General features: G+C 36.3%; 1 protein-coding gene across 7 annotated transcripts in view; it reads left to right on the forward strand.

Annotated features, from left to right (window-relative positions):
* The window catches only part of SULF2 (sulfatase 2), an 88,986-nt gene that overhangs the window by 14,065 nt on the left and 57,799 nt on the right, over positions 1-17,122 (forward strand). For 2 of the 7 annotated variants that reach the window (XM_074553900.1, XM_074553904.1), the window contains exon 1: positions 8,816-9,088. The exons of the other annotated variants lie outside the window; for them this stretch is intronic. Coding sequence is in view for 1 of the 2 variants with exons in the window: in XM_074553904.1 (XP_074410005.1) it covers positions 9,070-9,088 (19 nt within the window). In the remaining variant the exon portion in view is untranslated. Of the gene's footprint in view, positions 1-8,815; positions 9,089-17,122 lie in introns of those variants that run through there. 7 annotated transcript variants of the gene reach the window in all.

Below are 17,122 nucleotides of genomic sequence, written 5' to 3' on the forward strand. Positions count from 1 at the left end.
TAGTTCTGTTTGAAGTGTAAACACTAATGGAAAAAATGGTGTTATTTTGAGACTAGATTTGTATTTAAAAGGCAAATATGTAAAAAAAAAGTTGACTTTTGATTTTTTAAACATGACTGTAAGTTGTCTGTTAATGACATTCATGAATTAGTTGTTTAGCCTAATGGATATAATTTCAAAAACCTTCCTCTCAAAAGTGAAAATGTACATTGCCATACCGCTTTAGGGGTAAGGACTACAGGAAGTTAGTGCTGGCTGTTTATGGGTACTGATTCCATTACTATATCCACGATTTGAGTACATATTTAATGTATTCAAGTCCATCCTGTTATGGTTTTCTTTTTAAACAATATACCTAAAAACTCTGAAACAAAGTACCAATCTTTTGTCTGCCTCTTTTTCTCTTTTCTCCTCCTTGTGCTCCCTAATTGTTGTGAGAAGGACAACAATTCATCTGCCAACCAGTTTTCAGAGTGCAGAATTCAAGTAACTTCTGTCAATCCACTTTTCTTCCAGGAAGAATTTAACTAGACATTGTGATCTCCCCAGGTACTGCGGATGCTTAAGACTGAAAAAAAGAAACTTCCCTTATACCACAGTGTTTTCCTAAACCAAATGCAATGCTAATGCTAATGAGAATGTTTATAGAAAGAATAAAGCATGGCTCTGTTGAATTTTATTGAATTAGGTTTTGTTGTTTCAGGCCTTGAATATATGTAGAATAATTTGGATTTTTTTTTTTTTCACCATCCAACTGTCTTGATGCCTGCAAATGTCACTCTTCTATAACACCCAACTGGCCGAGTAAAGCTCTGCAGTTGGAAAGTTTTCTATATGGAAAAATAGTCTTGCTTTGGAAGATAAGAAGAGAGGCAGCTGTTAAACCCATGAGTTTAATACCAAATTGAATCTACTTATGGCAGGGCAAGAATAGAATATGGTATTAATTTGGAGACAAGTGACTTCAGTAGAGTTGTACTGGGATAATTCAGTAGGAAGAGAAAAGGCATTTAGTCTTGCCTCTTTAGACAATTTCTCTTTGAAGATGTCTTGTTTCTGTTAGCAGTTTGCAGAGACTAACTGTGTGAAGAAGAGATCCCAGTTTGTCAGCCTGGGGGAAGGGGAGTTTTTTATGTGGAAAGAAAAAGGCATTTGTTCATTTTGTGGGTCTGACATGTTGGCTATCCTCAGATACAGGTCTGAAAGAAAAGTGGCTGTTGCCCATGCATTTGTTATTAGAGATTGAAAAGTGGAGAAGGAGGTGAGTGTGTGGAGTTAAAAGAAGGTAGCAGAGATTGGAATAGGATGTTTCTTCTGAAAGACATGAGAGAAGGTACACCTCTGCACATTTTATGCCTTAGAGGGAAAACTAGAAGGAGTCATCAGAACTATGAGCAGATATGAATATGAAGCTGAGCTTTTCCCCAGCTTGAGAATAAGGTACAATACATGATATTAAAAAGAAATACTGCAGTGCTAAATAAGATATGAGTAAGGTATATACCTCTTAAGTGACTCATCTGCTATGACAGTTCACAACAGTAGGAGGTTTGTCAGATGTATGGCACAAAAAAAAAAATTCAAAATGAGTTTGACAGTAATGCTGAAGTCATTAGATGCAAACTTTGTCTGCAGGTGTAAATTGATAATTTCTAAAAATGAAGAAGAATAATGGATGTCACCTGTGTAAGTTGACATGCTTTGGCTTAACATGTATTACCAGAGTAATAAAGGATTTCACCTTTTTCTGTTTACTTGTGCCTGTAAATTTATGGAGTATTTCAGATGAGTTCCAAGGATAACATGCAACAGTAGAGTTCACTATAGACTAATTTAAAATGTGTACTGTTTCAGAAATTCTTCAGTGGGTGCTTGGAAATTAATGATGATATATGCATTGCTAGACACAGCAAGTTTTGCTTTTCAGTCTCTCATTTAGTTGTTTCAGCTGTTAAAAACAGCACTTTGTCTAAAGAGAAAGATGACTGGGACAAATTGCACTATCTGTGGCACTTGTAGAGGTGAATTTATTTGATTGCTTAACCAGGTGCACATTTGTTGTGCAAGAATTACAGTTATTACTGTGCCTGAGGGCCGTCATTTGAATGAAATATAATACTTATATCAATAGCAGAAATAGCGAATTATGTGCAGGATCTTTAGTCTCATTCAGTACAACACTGAACCCAGAGACTAGTCTTAAAGTAATCTGCAATATTGTTCCAGAGAACTCCAGGTAGGAGTAAGTTAAATCCAGTGTATATATTTGTCTACTGAGGTAGCAAGCAAGTTAGCCACTCACATCTTTTTTAATGGATTTCTGATCTTGTTGAAGTTGAACCATTCATTTGAACTTTCATCCTCCATGAAAGGGGAAATGTTTTTATGTCCATTGGACAGAGATGAATGGGGCCAATGTGCTTCAGAAAAGTAATTCATGAGACTAGGGTGTGATGCTTTAGGCCAGAAAGATGCTTGGCTTTGGAAGGGAAATGGAAACCACAGCACAAGGAGCTTGATGGTTTTGATGAAGTGGATTGAAAGTATCAGGAGATAACAGTAAAAACAGAGAGACTGAACTTCACAGGGCTATGGATCAATGTAAGCTGTACTAAGCAAAATACTGGAATATGATTTGTGAAGCATCCCTAATACTGGCAAGGGGATGAACTGAATAATAATCTAATATGGGACACCATACCCTTCATTTTGCGCTATCTGTAGAGCTGAATAGATTAGTGATAAACAGTTCTTGTTTTTGCTTTATTTTTGTGCCCATGAGTTTGCTAGCATGTTTTAATAAAAAGCTGAAGTTGATCTTGTGTACTGTCTCAGGCTTTAAGCCTGAATGTTTATGCTGCCTTCTAATACTGCCTCAGAGGTGGTGTTCATGTATTTCTGAGAATATCTATGTAAAGGTATAGGCCTCGTTGAAGAAATGTGTATGTTGAAGTATCTATATTTGCTAATTTCAGGTGGATTTTTCCCTTTCAAGGCATCTGAGTATCTTTGTAAAGCATTACAAAGCTACAATTAATTGTCAAAGCCTTAATGGTGAAATCCACACTGCTCCAGAACATAAAAATGATCTGTTTATTACCTGTAATATCATTATTTGTTTCCTTGAACAGTAATTGATGTCAATTATAGATGATGTCTATAAACTTGAAATTATATTGTTTATCTGCTAAGGACCTTGAGAGTGTGATCTTCTTAATCGTTACAGTAGTATAGATTCCATCTGTAGTGCAAGAATTGTCTAGGGACATAAATTACAGCAATTAAAATTACCTAGAGGAGAGAGAATGATGCATTATTAATTGGCATTGTCATTAAAGGGCTGAAAAGAACCTAAAAGAGATACAATGTCAATACTCAAGCACTAAAAGTGACAGGCAGTGTTCAAAAACCCGTGATTGTATTCAAAGCCTAAGGCCATTAAGACACAGGCAATTACGTGGAATTTTATGACTGGATTAAGATCACTCCAAAATACTACCCATATGTTAAACTGGAATTTTTTTAAGAATGGTGCTGTTCAGATGCCTGCTCTGGGGACTGGAATAGTAGTGCAATTAATTTCAACCAAAATAATGTGTTGCACTTTATTTTAAAGATATTGGAAACAACAAAAAATTGTAAGGAAATCCCATCTGTAATTTGGTGAATTTAGGCAGAAAATTAACATTTTTCATCATTAAATATAATAATCCCAGCTCATATAAAGAAGAATAAATCCTGGTACACTGAAGAATGAAGATTTAATTAGGAGTCTCTTTATACCTCAGAAACAAAGTTGTGCCAGTGTCATGCTGAGAAATACAGCAGTGTGAGTAAGAGGCTCATGGTAATGTTGCTGTGTGTCAGCTACTTCATTTTTCATAAAACTTGTTGTCAATGAGTTTGTGATTTACCTACCTCAGCTTATTTGCTTTATTGGAATAATGCTTGTTTTGTAAAATAGTTCACTTATAGTGCTATAAATGAAGAAAAAAATGGGGAAAGGATTTTTTTTTCTTGAGAGAACAATTTTAATAACTGATTTGCAAAGCAAAGTAGGCTTCAAATAGTGGAGCTGTTAGGACAGTAGTTTACTTGTTTTGACAACTAATGGGACAGTGTATGTTTGCTGAGTGGAGAGTTAAAACTCCAAAGCAAACATCTCAAATTTTCTTTATCTAAGGGAACCCTGGGAATTTTTGGCTTTTAAAAACTTGCCAATAGTTTCCTTTCTACTTCCTAAGAATTCAGATTTCTAATTCATCTCACTGTCTGCTCTAAAGTTTAAACACTGAATGTGATTAGCTTTGCCGAACAGATGTCGAATTGAATGGCCTCTGTTGATTCAGAGAATCTGAGTAGTGTCAGAGTTCAGTTACTATGCTTTCAGGAAGGCCTCCTGTTGCCAAAATGAGCTTTTTTTTTTTTTTTTATTTCCAATTTCTATGCCAGTCTGGATCAGCATGCAACTAGACTTAAGAAAAGCATGTATGTATAGCCACTGAAAGAGGAATACAAGTGACAGATACATCTTCTCGAAGCCACCCATGCATTACTTGCTCTCCTGGCAAGTTAAAGGGAGCTCCCTGTTTGCTTTTGCTAGGTACCTTTTTGCCTGAGTGAATATTTTTGACCAGTTGGTATCCTTCTGGATAGGAAGGATACCAAGAAGCAGATATGCTATGACTCTTGTCTGCTTAGCCATTGAACAATGGTTAAAATCTATCATGTAACCTCAGAGACAGCAAGAGCAAGGCCAGCTTTACCTCTGTGTTCAGTGTAGTAAGAGTTTGCTTGTTCCAAGTTCCAATGATTCAGCACTATCACTCTGAAATGACTTTATTATATTCGGCACTTTATTATTTTAGCTTTAGATACTTTGCTGTTACATCCTCAAAACTGCATTGGTTTGAATTAACTGTTTGGTAGTCAGAGTGGGTATCATATGATGCAGTGTGATTTATTATTGGTTTTGTTCTCTTGAGATGTTTCTGTGATTCAGTGCATGATGCCAACCAGAATTTGTGGAATTCAAGATCTCTGGGGTCTAAGTAACCAACAAACTCTCATTCCATTCATTTTACTGCTGCTCTTTTCAGACTGTTAGGCTGTGTGACCAACTCATTGCCTGGAGCTGTAATCATGTCAATCATTAGAATTGAATCAAAATGGTAATATTCTTTTCAAGTCTTATAGGCAAATAAGTTTGGTTCATATTTTCAAACAGTGTTTGATGTCAAAAAATGGAAATATGTGCCCACAAACTCAGCTGTGTTCTACCCTGCTCCTTTGGCTTAGATTTCCTGCAATGCAATGTAAAATAATATCAACTGCATGAAACCCAAGCAACCAAATTCTTCGTTACTTAAACACTAACATTTTATACAAAATATAGTCCAAATTTAAACTAGTTTTACTGGAATTAACTGCTCCTGATTGGTGTGAGCACTGAGCATTTTGCTTTAATTTACTCAAATTATGAAATATAACCGGGATAATTGCATTGTTTTTACAGTGTAGTTATATTCCACAGCATCTGACTTTGGCACTACTTTGCCACATAGTATCAGAAAAATAGCTGTTGTCTCCTTCTGGGGCTGTTTTTATTGTTAGTAGGGAACTGAATATTGTGCATAACATGAATTGGTAGGATTATTTGGATGAAGACACTTGTATTTTAGAAATTAAATATATAAAATGTGTTGTAGTGATTAGTAAGAAACATTTGTATTTTTGATATTCTTTTTTAACTGGGGTGGAGGCAGAATAAGGAAAAATATAGATAAATTTGTCTTTAGTCAGTATTTGGTGAGCAGTAACCTTTTCATCAGGTTACCTATAGCTGGGGAGCCAGTTACTTCCCTGCCATTTCATCAAAACTCCTGCATTAGAGTTGGTCACAGCAACTACGAGCTAGTCTAAGTGTCCAGACAAAGTAAAAGATCTCATGAAATGGCTGGATTGAGGTAAGGTTGAAAGGTGATGTTAAACTTTCATGATGCCTGTCAGAAGGGTTGAGTATTGCAGATAAGAAGCACACCATGTTTCTGTCTGAGTAAATAGGAGGCCCTACTGCTCAGAATTGCTGTAAATAATGATAAGACTAAGGAAGAAAGAGATATCAGCTAAGATCTTTGTACTAGAAAAGATGGGTTTCATTTCATGTTATTTGAAACCACAATTCAATGATAACAATTATAGGATACCATCTTACAGTTCTCTTGACAACAGACCACAGAATATAGAGCACACATTCATAGTAGAGAATAAGCAGGGATTACCTCCTGTAATTGCATTGCTTGCTGTCCTTTATTTTGTAAGAACTTTGGAATGTGTTAGTGTCTCTTAAAGCTTTTTCTGACAGTTTGACATTGTTGAATTTTGAGAAAAGACTATACAGTTGTTTCCTAGGAAAAAGAAAAAAAGCCTTTAGGGAGAAAAAATTTAGTTTCTTTTTGTGTGTGTGTTAAGAACTGTTCTCACGTGGAGCAGGGACTCGGCTGAGGATGTTGTGGGACTGGTCTTTCTGATTTAACAATCTTACTCAGGCGCAAAAACTAAAACTAGTGTTGATTATATGATCCATGGTTTCATTTGCATGCCTAGCAGCTTTCTGGGAAGGGAAAAAACAACCCAACAAAACAGCCCCTTTGTTTTGTTTTGTTTTGTAACTTCTTTTTCTCTTTCTTCTGCTTTTTGGCCAATTAGTCTTTACATATGCTGTCCTTAAGAGTGAACTCAGCAGAGTTCAGAAGGCCTTTCCACCAATATTTCTTCTGATCTGCCAAGACACTGAACACCCCCAGAAATAAAACCTTTGTATTTTGTTATTGCATTCTCTATGCTGAAGCATTTATGAAAATATTTTTAATTATACAATTAAAGTGAGCGGGCTATACATGAATTACAGTGTATGAGCACTACCATTTCCTAAATTTTGATGTTCTCCCTTTCACTTTATATTTTTACTTTCCTTTTTGATACAAGAGCTTGCAAATCATACTGTTTAAGTAAGAGCATTGCAATTTTATTTTCTTGCATTATACTTAAATGAAAATGTAGCAGATTGTGAAAAACTGGAATTCAGACAACTTGTAGGTATAACATCACAAGGCTTTGAAAATGTACTAGTAATTTCTGTTTATGGTACAGTCTTGAAATCCTTCATTTCAAATTTCTCCCAAAGGACCCTTTCTTTTTGACAGTATCTTTTGCCAGACAGATGAAAATCTGGCTAGGGAAGTTACCCCATGCTGTTTGCACATGTGTAGGCTTATGTGTACTATGTTTAAAGATGTATCATTATTGATTTTCCTTTCTTGAACTTCTTCTGTCATTTATCACATTGTAAGGGGTCAGCTTCACTTTCATAAACAGTTTATTAATAATCTTCATTCAGTTAATGTAGCCAGGGAACAGCACCTCCCCTGCAGTAGTGTCACCTTTCATATCAGAACTACTTCACTTGCATTCTTTGTGCCAGATTAAAGTCATGCTATGGATGGCACACCTTGTATGTTCCCATTTAACTTGCAAAATAAGTTATACTGGAATGTTTGCAGTGGCCTTTGACAAAATATATGATTTTACTCAGCAGCAGAGATCCTAGAGAGGTCACTGGCATGTGACCTGAAATACTACTGCATAGTAGCCATAGTGTAAACAGTTACTGACAATTAAGTGCTGTAGATGCAGGATGCATGACAAACTTCTGATGAGAGTTGCACTGGTCCACGTAGTTTGATTTTGAGAATATCTTTTGCCAGGGTGTAACACATTTTAATAATGTGATACACAGAAATTATAAATTTTAATAATGTGATACACAGAAAAATAAGCACATTAATGAAAGATATTTCTTGATAAATTAATTTGATTTCCTCTGGTTCTCATATTCTACACTGAGGTTAGTGGAATTGGGGTGGCATAACTTAGGACAAACAGACCAAAACATATGTCAAGGGTCAAAAACCAATAAAGCTGAGAATTTCAGGAAAGAGCAATAGGAACTGAAGCTCTTTTATTTGTAAGTCCACAAATTCTTCCCCTTCTAGTTGTTCCTCTCTAACTCGGTTGTATGAGAACCTGACAATTTTAACTATCTCTTATGCACTTTTTTTTTCCATGTGGGCCTTTCTTCTAAAATATGAAGCCAACATTACTGCTGTTCTTATGGTTTATAATGTACTTATATCTATTGTTTACTGCAGAATTTGCTAGCTATTGTAGATGAAATTAAGGGTTTATATGCACTCTTTAAAAAGATACCAATGGAGTTCTTTGACTTTCTTAAAAATACCATTTTTTTAGCAAGCAGAGAAGAAGCCAGCTATCAAAATATTACATTGTGTATTGTTCTTGTTACAGCTGCTAGTTGGAGTGCTGAAGTGATGCTTCCTGTGAGAAAAAAGCTTGATAAACAACTGAGAATTTGCTTGAGCCACATCACATTAACTGACAATTCTGTAACAGAACATGGCTTTGCATTTTTCTTTTTGTGGGAATTTGTAGTTTAACTTCCTTCTTAATCTTGGTCTCCTCTTTCCTAGCAATGTGTTTTGCAAGGCAAAGGAGTGCTTTGTACTCTGTGGTCTGCTATAGAGGTTATCTGCTATAATTTTTGTTTATTATATTTTGCTTTCTTTGTTGACTCTTAATTTATCATAACTTTGCTTGTTGTTTAGTTGCTATTTCGCTGAGGTCTGCAGCTCCCCTGCCCTCATCATGTCACTTTTGATTAAGCAACTGCAAAGCCCTTTACCCTTTTTCTAAAGGGTAAAAGTCAAAAATCAATAATGTGCCAGTCCTCTCAAAATGCAGTAGCAGTGAGAGGTAAATGAATGATTAAACATGATTAATATCAGTGTAATGGAAGATGCAAAGTAAGGAAAAGTACTCACTTTAGCCTAAACTCGGAGATTTAATTGCTGAATACTACAAGTAATGGGATCATCAATCTTCCAAGGTCTAAAAAAAGGCATCTGCTGCAGCCATTTTAAAATGCAGTGAAAAAAATCTCGCTTCTTCATCATTGTCTCTTGTGGTGCTGTTATTCTGAGTATAAATTACATGCTGCATAGAGAAACAGGTATGTAAACTTTGTAGTTAAAATTGTTTACTTCTTGTACAGTTTAAAGTTGTCAAGACTGTTGGCAAAGAAAAGAAATAGTATTGTTGATTACTGTAAATGTGTGCACAAAGATGCAAGTGTTCGTGTGGTTTTGTAAGATGGTAATTACACTTACTAAAGCAGGGGATAAAGGAATGTTGCTAAAGGAGTGAAAAGACAGACATGCCAAGGACATAAAAGCTAGAGCTCTTATGGCATAATGGAAAAAAAGAATGATATATGCTCAGCAATGCCTAGAATTTGGTTGTTGACAACAGAGAGGACTAGCTAGAGACAGGACTTGTTGCCTGACCTCGCTCAACAAAGATGAAAATATACAGAAACGGAGAGGAGTTAGTATTACATAACTGGAAAAGATTTGTTAGCCGTTTGTAGCTGAGAGTTAAGTTGTCCATGTCAGAGAAGAAAACCTTCCAGTTCAGCTTCTGCAGGAAGCAGTGCTATGGATTTCAGTTGAAATCCTGTATTTTAAGATTTCGAAAACAGTAATATCTAAGGTATCACAAAGCTGTTTCTGCACAGCAAAATATGTCTGCATTTCTAAAGGTGTGTGGGTGGGAGCAAACTCAGAGAAGCATAGAAATCTCTTCCTGGGGCAGATAAAATAGCAGGGATCCTGAAGGACCGTGTGTTACTGCACAGAGCAATATCTCCATAGATGTGGGGGACGGCTTCCTCTTTCTGTAATGAAACCCTTCATGGCAAACCAAAGACTTGCAAAGGTTCTTCATTCAGTTCGAAAAATAGAACAGTGGTGAAGTCTTTGGCTTTTTTCTTTAAAGCTTGGTCTTACAACTGGTTCAGTCTTCAGCATGAGAAGTCTTGGGTAACTTCAACTATTCTGAGTGCAAGTGCTCATTGTTATCTTAGTTTTCAGTACTAACTCCTTGCACAGTTACATTCTAGATGCCTAAATTCATCCTGTGGCTTTTAATGGATGTGTCATCACTGTTACAGGTTTTATTCTCACCATCATGTCTCTTGTGTGCTTCCTCACTTCTTCCCTATTGGAAAAAATTAACTTTGAAATCTTGTTGTGCCTTACATTTTGCATAACCTATTACCTCTTCACAAAAAATCCTACTCTGATCTATTCTTATCTTGTATCCTGCTTACCCCTTGGATCTACTTATACATATGCATGTCTTTCCTAGATATATGGAGCCCACTTATCTTACACAAATCCGTTCTGGAGGATTTATGTCTTCTTTGTGAAACTTTCATCCAGTGATTGTGATACTTAATTCACTTTCACAGTGAGGTCAGGAAGCTGTGGCCATCTTAGACCCTTAGATCCATTGCTCAGTGGCATCTCAGCATTCTTGCAGCAACCTCTTTTTGTTTATCACCCATACTGATAGTTTGCCATGGGGTCTGGTACTGATCTTTCAATGGCATTAAAATCAGCTATTTTAATTTTAACCCTTTTTCCCAGAAGAGCAGAAACAATATCCTGAGGTGTTTTCCAATTATTTCAAGTAATTAATCTACCATTTTTTCTTTAACATTCTTGACTGAACTATGGTGCAAGAAATAAAAAGCTTTCTGAAATAGCAAAAGCACTTTGAAAAAGCTTTCTACCAGTAAAGAGAAGGAAGATGGCACAAACAGAGGCTGTGATTGATTTAGTTGCCAATTATGCGTGTTCCTGGGCAATTCATTTATTTTTCATACGATCAGTGGGGTTACATCATTAAACTCTGAGGCCTATTTGAATGGGAACTGCACTGTATTAAATTTTATTGCATGCAGTCCATTGTTTCTTGTTGGCTTTCATTCTGGGCCTGCTTCTCTCTTCTCTCCTGGCTTTTATTGCCTTTTGGAGCTGTTTAAAGTGAAGGAACCTATACACAGGGATTTATTGTTATTTACTGTCTATACAGACAGTTTATATTTATTTGATCCATCCAAACTGGCAGAAATACAGGAATAATTTAGGATGTAGCCAGAAAAAATATATTCTGGCATACACATTCATGGGTTGACCTTTTCTCAATCAGTGAACTAACAGTAGTGATACTCTCGATGTAAGATTTTGGGGCTGTGACCTAGGCTGCAGCTCAAGCCATTAAATTTTCTGCCTCCAGCAACGGAATATATTGCCTGCTGGAATCTTCTCAATCATTTTGTCTTTTAACTTTTTTTCATTTTAGTGAATACAGGCTTCTTGTATAAGCTTTCACTTTTTTTTTTTTCGTAGGTGAAAATGGACTAGAGAACTCTTGTTTGCCATTCTAATTTGGTACATCATCTCTGTGCCTCACTGCAGCAGCACAGAAGATGACAAAGCATGGAGCTGAGTCAGAATGCTCTGGGCACTTTTATATATGGACTTCTAAGCTGAGCATATGAAATTTTTCAAGTGTCCTGAGATTTGCAGCTCTAGTCTGTGAGGTTCATCCTGTCAGTGAAAAATAATCTATGTGGAAATATACTCAGATGTCATGTCAGACACTCCTGTTTGGCATGGGAAGTAGTGAATGTACTTTGGGATTCTCAAGAATTACCACTGGAGTCAGTCATGAGAATGATGAGCATACTAATAACACAAAGTGAACTAAGTACAAATAAAGAGGTTTCATTGCCAGACATCAAGAGTGTTCAACTACAGTTTCAGGACTTAAAAAAAGCTACATAAATTTTCAGAACTGTTTTGTGTGGCTGCTTAGTACTTCTGAAAAATCAGTGCTCTCTATTTTAGGCCTGTAAATGAGACTTACTATAAGTAAGATATCTTACCTGTAAGTTGTCGCTTACTGATAATGCCAGAGCTTTGCAGTGATGGAAAAATAAACTGTGCTTCTAGTTATTAATACATTTCTCTCTGAATTCGGAATAAGGCATAATTATGGAAATCAGAAATAATATGTATTCTAAGCCAAAAGGGCAACCATGATGTTTAATTCTTCTGAGGGTGGCACCTGAGAGAGTGGCGCAGGTTGCCCAGAGAAGCTGTGTCTGCCCAATCGCTGAAAGTATCAAGGCCAGGTTGGACAGGCCTTGGAGCAAACTGGGACAGAGGAACGTGTCCTCTGGGAGGAGGGACACTTTTTCCTCTGGCAGGAGATTGGAAGGAATGATCCTTAAGTCCTTTCCAGCCCAAAAAATTTTATGATTTGAGACATCACTGGGTCAGTAGTATTGTAGTTTTGATCTATGTTTTTTCGTATGCAGAAAACTTGCCACTACCTTATGGAAGATTGTAAAGTCTAAAGGGAGGGCACTGATGCTAAAGCTCATATATAGGTTCAACTTTATTTTTAACATTTTAGAAATGAAAGTAAACTGTTCTTTAGCCAGGGGCAGCACATGTTTCTGTTTCAATGTCTTTTTTGTCTTGAACAAAGTAGAAAGAATTTGGATGGCTTTAATGTCCCTGAAGCATTATATAAATAATCTCTACCCTTGATACCTGGTGGAAAAAAATGAAACTGATTTGTCATTAAAAACCAACTTTTTCAAAATTATAATAGTTTCTATTTTAAGAATGCACATTATATCTTTCAAAAGACTGCATATTACCAGTAATAAAGTTACCATAATACTATCAAAACTGCATATGTACTTGCTGATACATCTCTGTAGTCTCTAGAGGAAGTAACCTGCATACCCAAATGCACCAAATGACCTTACACAAAGGGAATCAAGAAATCTTCAAGGTCCTGGCAGATGATCAGTAAGAGAGATGCCAGTGACTGATAGATGAACATTTCTCATAAAGTAACTATCTCTGTTGAATCAATCCTGACCCTCAGGGGAAATCCACAAAACACCTTCAAAACATAAGCCTTAATATTAAAATTCATGACTCTGATAAAAGGTAAAAATGATAGACTTATTAGACATAAGTTTTAAAGATGTATTGTAATTTTCTTAGCCTCTTTTCTCATTTCTCCCACCTCAGTAACAAGTCTGTGTTTTTCAGCAGATGAGTTACTACCTTATTTTAAGGATCTGTCTCCTTTTTCTTTTTTAGCAGACCTTCCTCTATCAGAGATCTGAACTACTTTTCTTTCACATGGCTTGATTAAAACATTAGTTAAATTTAGAGCAGCTTAACTTTGAAGATAGCTGCTTCTGTTTCAGATCTGAAGTGCTTGATATGCCTGAGGCTGTGTCTGTTCATTCCCATCTGTAGCAGTTGATCTAATAACAGGTATCACATCCCACCATAAGCTTTGCCTCACTTGTGCTATTGAGGCAAGAGAAAAAGAAAATTACTTTCTGCATGTGCAAAATGCATGCAGTTGTGTAATTTTCTCTCCTAATATTTCTTGCTAATATCCATTTGAAGCCCAGCTTAGAATATATAAATATTTGGTCAGATCCATATGTATATATATTTTTTTTTTATATAAAGTATTTGAGCTAGAGGGGGAGAGCTGCTGCAGAGTGGTAATTAAAAGACAATGAAAAGCAGAGTAAGTAGCTTTTCTTAGTAGTATTAGCTTTCCTAATAGAGGTAAAGTCCAGGTGCATCCAGTTGGACTTTGTGTCTACAGGATAGGTCTTTGTAAGTGAAAGTACTTCTGCTGTAGGTGCATCAAGTTCACCTAAACCCAAAGACTGCAAACAAATCCTTTCTATGGCAAAAAGTGCATAACATAGATTGTATACCTGTGCCAGTGTGTGAAATGTGCAGAGGCAGGACATGGAGGTGACCGTTCAGGGTGCTAGGAGTGGGCTGCTGGAGAGAAATGGAGCCAGTGCAGTCATGTGAGGAGACCCTTGGCTAATGGTGAATGCCCGGGGCACCTCAGGAAACACTGCAGGTTGTCGTGCTGAGGCCTGCTGTTCTAGCCATCCTCTTTATCAGTTGATTTTATGTTTTTCTGCTTTAATACATGCAAATCAGAGCATAGTTGTTTTTAGATAGATATGGAGTATTTTATCATTACATATTTTACTATTTTCTTAGGAAATGTTATTTACATAAGGGAGTGACTGTTGTCTTCCTTAGGAGAATTTTTAGTAAAAGTTAGTATGGTAGTATTTCACATTTTGCATCACATACCAAATTGTGCTGAGAGTGCAGCTAATCATTGATTAAAAAATGTGTTCAGTTGATGATTGACCCATTGCTCCATATCCATAAAACATCCAGATATTGGAAGAGGAGGCAGCCTGAGCACTGTAGTACCACCTGTTAAAAGCCAGCAAAAGAAAATAAGATCAGGATGCACAAAAGAAAAATATTAATTCTTTATAAAAAGGAAAAGTCTTTATTAAAATAAATTACTAAATTATTACTGACTACAGGCTGCTATTTTAAGGGTCACTTATAAATGGGGTAAATGCAGGCTACAGATCTTCTTTTTATGGGCTGTGTGACCAACAATAGTTCATTGAGTTAACATTCTTCATCCTTCAAATGCATCCTTGAGCATTATTTATAGTATTAATACTCAGGACACAGATAGTAATTTTATATGTGAGCTTCAGGATTCTGCCATTTTTTTCTTATGAATTTCTCTTTGGCATTGCAGGAAGGATTTGTTTTGGGTTTGTTGTTTGGATAGATGAACTACGACTTTTGTCAGTGCACTAGGGTGTTCTTTTTATTGCTGGTACAGCCTCCTCATCATCTTTGTTGCTTCAATATTTTGCTAAAAAGCTTGCATTCACTGTTACAAATTATGATCAAAATTAATTATATTAGTATTAAACTAGAATTAGATAATGTGTTGTGAACTCGTAGTTGTAACTAAATTCAGTGTACTATACTTAATCTTTATTTTCACGCAGAAGAGCGTGAGGCTTAACATTTGGAGCAGGCAAACTAGGTGATTTTCTTTTCCCCCTTCTCCTTTGCTTTTCCTGGCAGGATTCCCCTTTTTCACTTTTTGTAGTACCTCAAAATGTATAAATCATTTTCCCCCATAATGTGACTGAACATTTATTGGAAGTGCAACTTGACTTTAAAGGGCGAATGTCAATCAATTGCCCTTAAAATCATTGAGCTGAAGTCTGTCATATAAAACACCTGTCGAGGGATCAAGGAGTAGAGCATGTTATGCTGTTTATGCCTTCCTAGTGGCATTTGGATTCGTTGTTGAAGCAATATTTACACATTTTATGCAACTGAAATATAGTTGTTTAAAGTAATAAAAAATAAAATTCTATAAACTCTGCCATAAGAGCTCTGACCAGTGTAATTACTATAACAGTGGACTTATTACTGTAATAATTTATACTGAGGAAAAGCAAGAGAGATCATGCTCGTGTTCTGTTGTTGGCTTTATATTTAGGTCTTTAAAGATGGCTCAAAGCATGTGTGTGCACATTAAGAAACATGAAAGCAGAGAGGAGAAATCTAAATGACTAATGGTGTGAGAGGTTTGCATATGATGAATTAATATAAAGCTAAAGAGTAGCAAGTCTGAAGAAAAGTTAGAAGGCATTGGCTAAGTATGTAAAAGTGTGAAACCCAACCCTATTTTTCTGTTTCATGTGAAATGAGGACAATATTCAAGCTCTGAAAGCACGATATATTTGGCAACTATGAAAAAGACACGCTTCACACAGCATGTTGCTTATCTTCTATTTTTGAGGTTTTTTAAAATGACTTTTGGACTCCTGACTGTCTTCTTGTTTCTCAGAAGTTGCTTCTCTGTGTCACTGACTTGCTGCCCTTTCCTCGTGATAGTTCCCCTGAGTGCTTCTTGCACCCTGAAGTTTTAGCTATTGTCTCAGGACTGATTAAAAGATAATGCTGTGGACCCCGCACTGTCTGCCAGGTGGATCAAAGTGGTTCCCCTTTACATGCAACTCCATGGTTTACTTAATAGTCTAGCCTGCACTGTTTCTGTGTTATACTACTTGAGAGGAAGGTGGACAGAGAACCTCCAGATTAAATTTTTGAAAGAATTTTTGTGGTGAACAACGTAGATGGATGTCTCATATTTCAAGAAATGACTGCATGTCTGTTTTCTCTTAGCTTTAATAGGTAAATCCTAGGATAATTTTAGAAAAATTATTTAGATAATAGGCAACATTTGTTATTTGAGGTACAGTAAAATAAATTCAAGCTGTTCAATGGCATGCTGCGAGAGAAACTGAAGTTTATCTGGTGTGTCAGTGAAAAGGCATGATCTTGCTTTTTTATATATCTTTTGATCTCTGATCAGCTATGGTGATCCATATATACCAATGGAATCCTTTGCCAGGTAGTGAATAAAATCACCTCCTTTATTTAAAAAGGAGATACTTGAAAGGTTTCTTCATCATTGCTTGAGTCAGTTTCCAGACCTTCTTGTTTTACCAGTAATTTCACATGATTTTATTGCCTTAGGCTTCAAATAAACCACAGTATTTTAAATACATCTGAATTCCGTGAGTTTTTGGCAATAGGAAAACTAGCTGAAATCACGAAACCACTTTAAGTTTGGATGCATAACAGTTGTTACCCATCCTGTTTTGTAACTGTGCCAGATCAAGTTCTTTTGAAATGCATGAGATGAAAATGCCATTCTCTTGAAGAGGAAGCACCTTCCACTTTGCAGGGTTGTTTCAGAGCAGGGGCTGTATTAGCCTCTTAATGCACTTGCATAACTCCCATTAACATTAATGGAAATTATGTGCACTCCCTGTGAGGTGAATGTACTCTTTCATTGAAATGAGAAATCTATTGTGTCAGATTTTCCAGTGACATGAAATAAAATTTAGATTCCTAGACTAATGTTACTAACACAATTCTTAGTATCTTTTGATGCTTGTAATTTATATTAATGAAGTTGTAGCTTTATATTAGGTCATGTGTTTATTAAAATGGAAAATCCCACTTGCAGTCCTCTAGAAATAGGGATAGAGTAAATTTTCTTCTTCAGTGTGAACCACTGTATAGCAAACAGTATTTTCTTTGGCTTTGTAGTTACTGCTTGCAGTCCCTTTAGAGGTAGTTTATAGAGGTTGCATGTTGCAGGTAGCAAACTGTTGGTCTGTGGTTAGGGCAGAGGAATGCTGAGCTCCTTGCTCTGTTCCTGGCCTGAAAGG

Source organism: Zonotrichia albicollis, chromosome 17 (genome assembly GCF_047830755.1).
Source record: "Zonotrichia albicollis isolate bZonAlb1 chromosome 17, bZonAlb1.hap1, whole genome shotgun sequence".
Classification (NCBI taxonomy): Eukaryota; Metazoa; Chordata; class Aves; order Passeriformes; family Passerellidae; genus Zonotrichia; species Zonotrichia albicollis.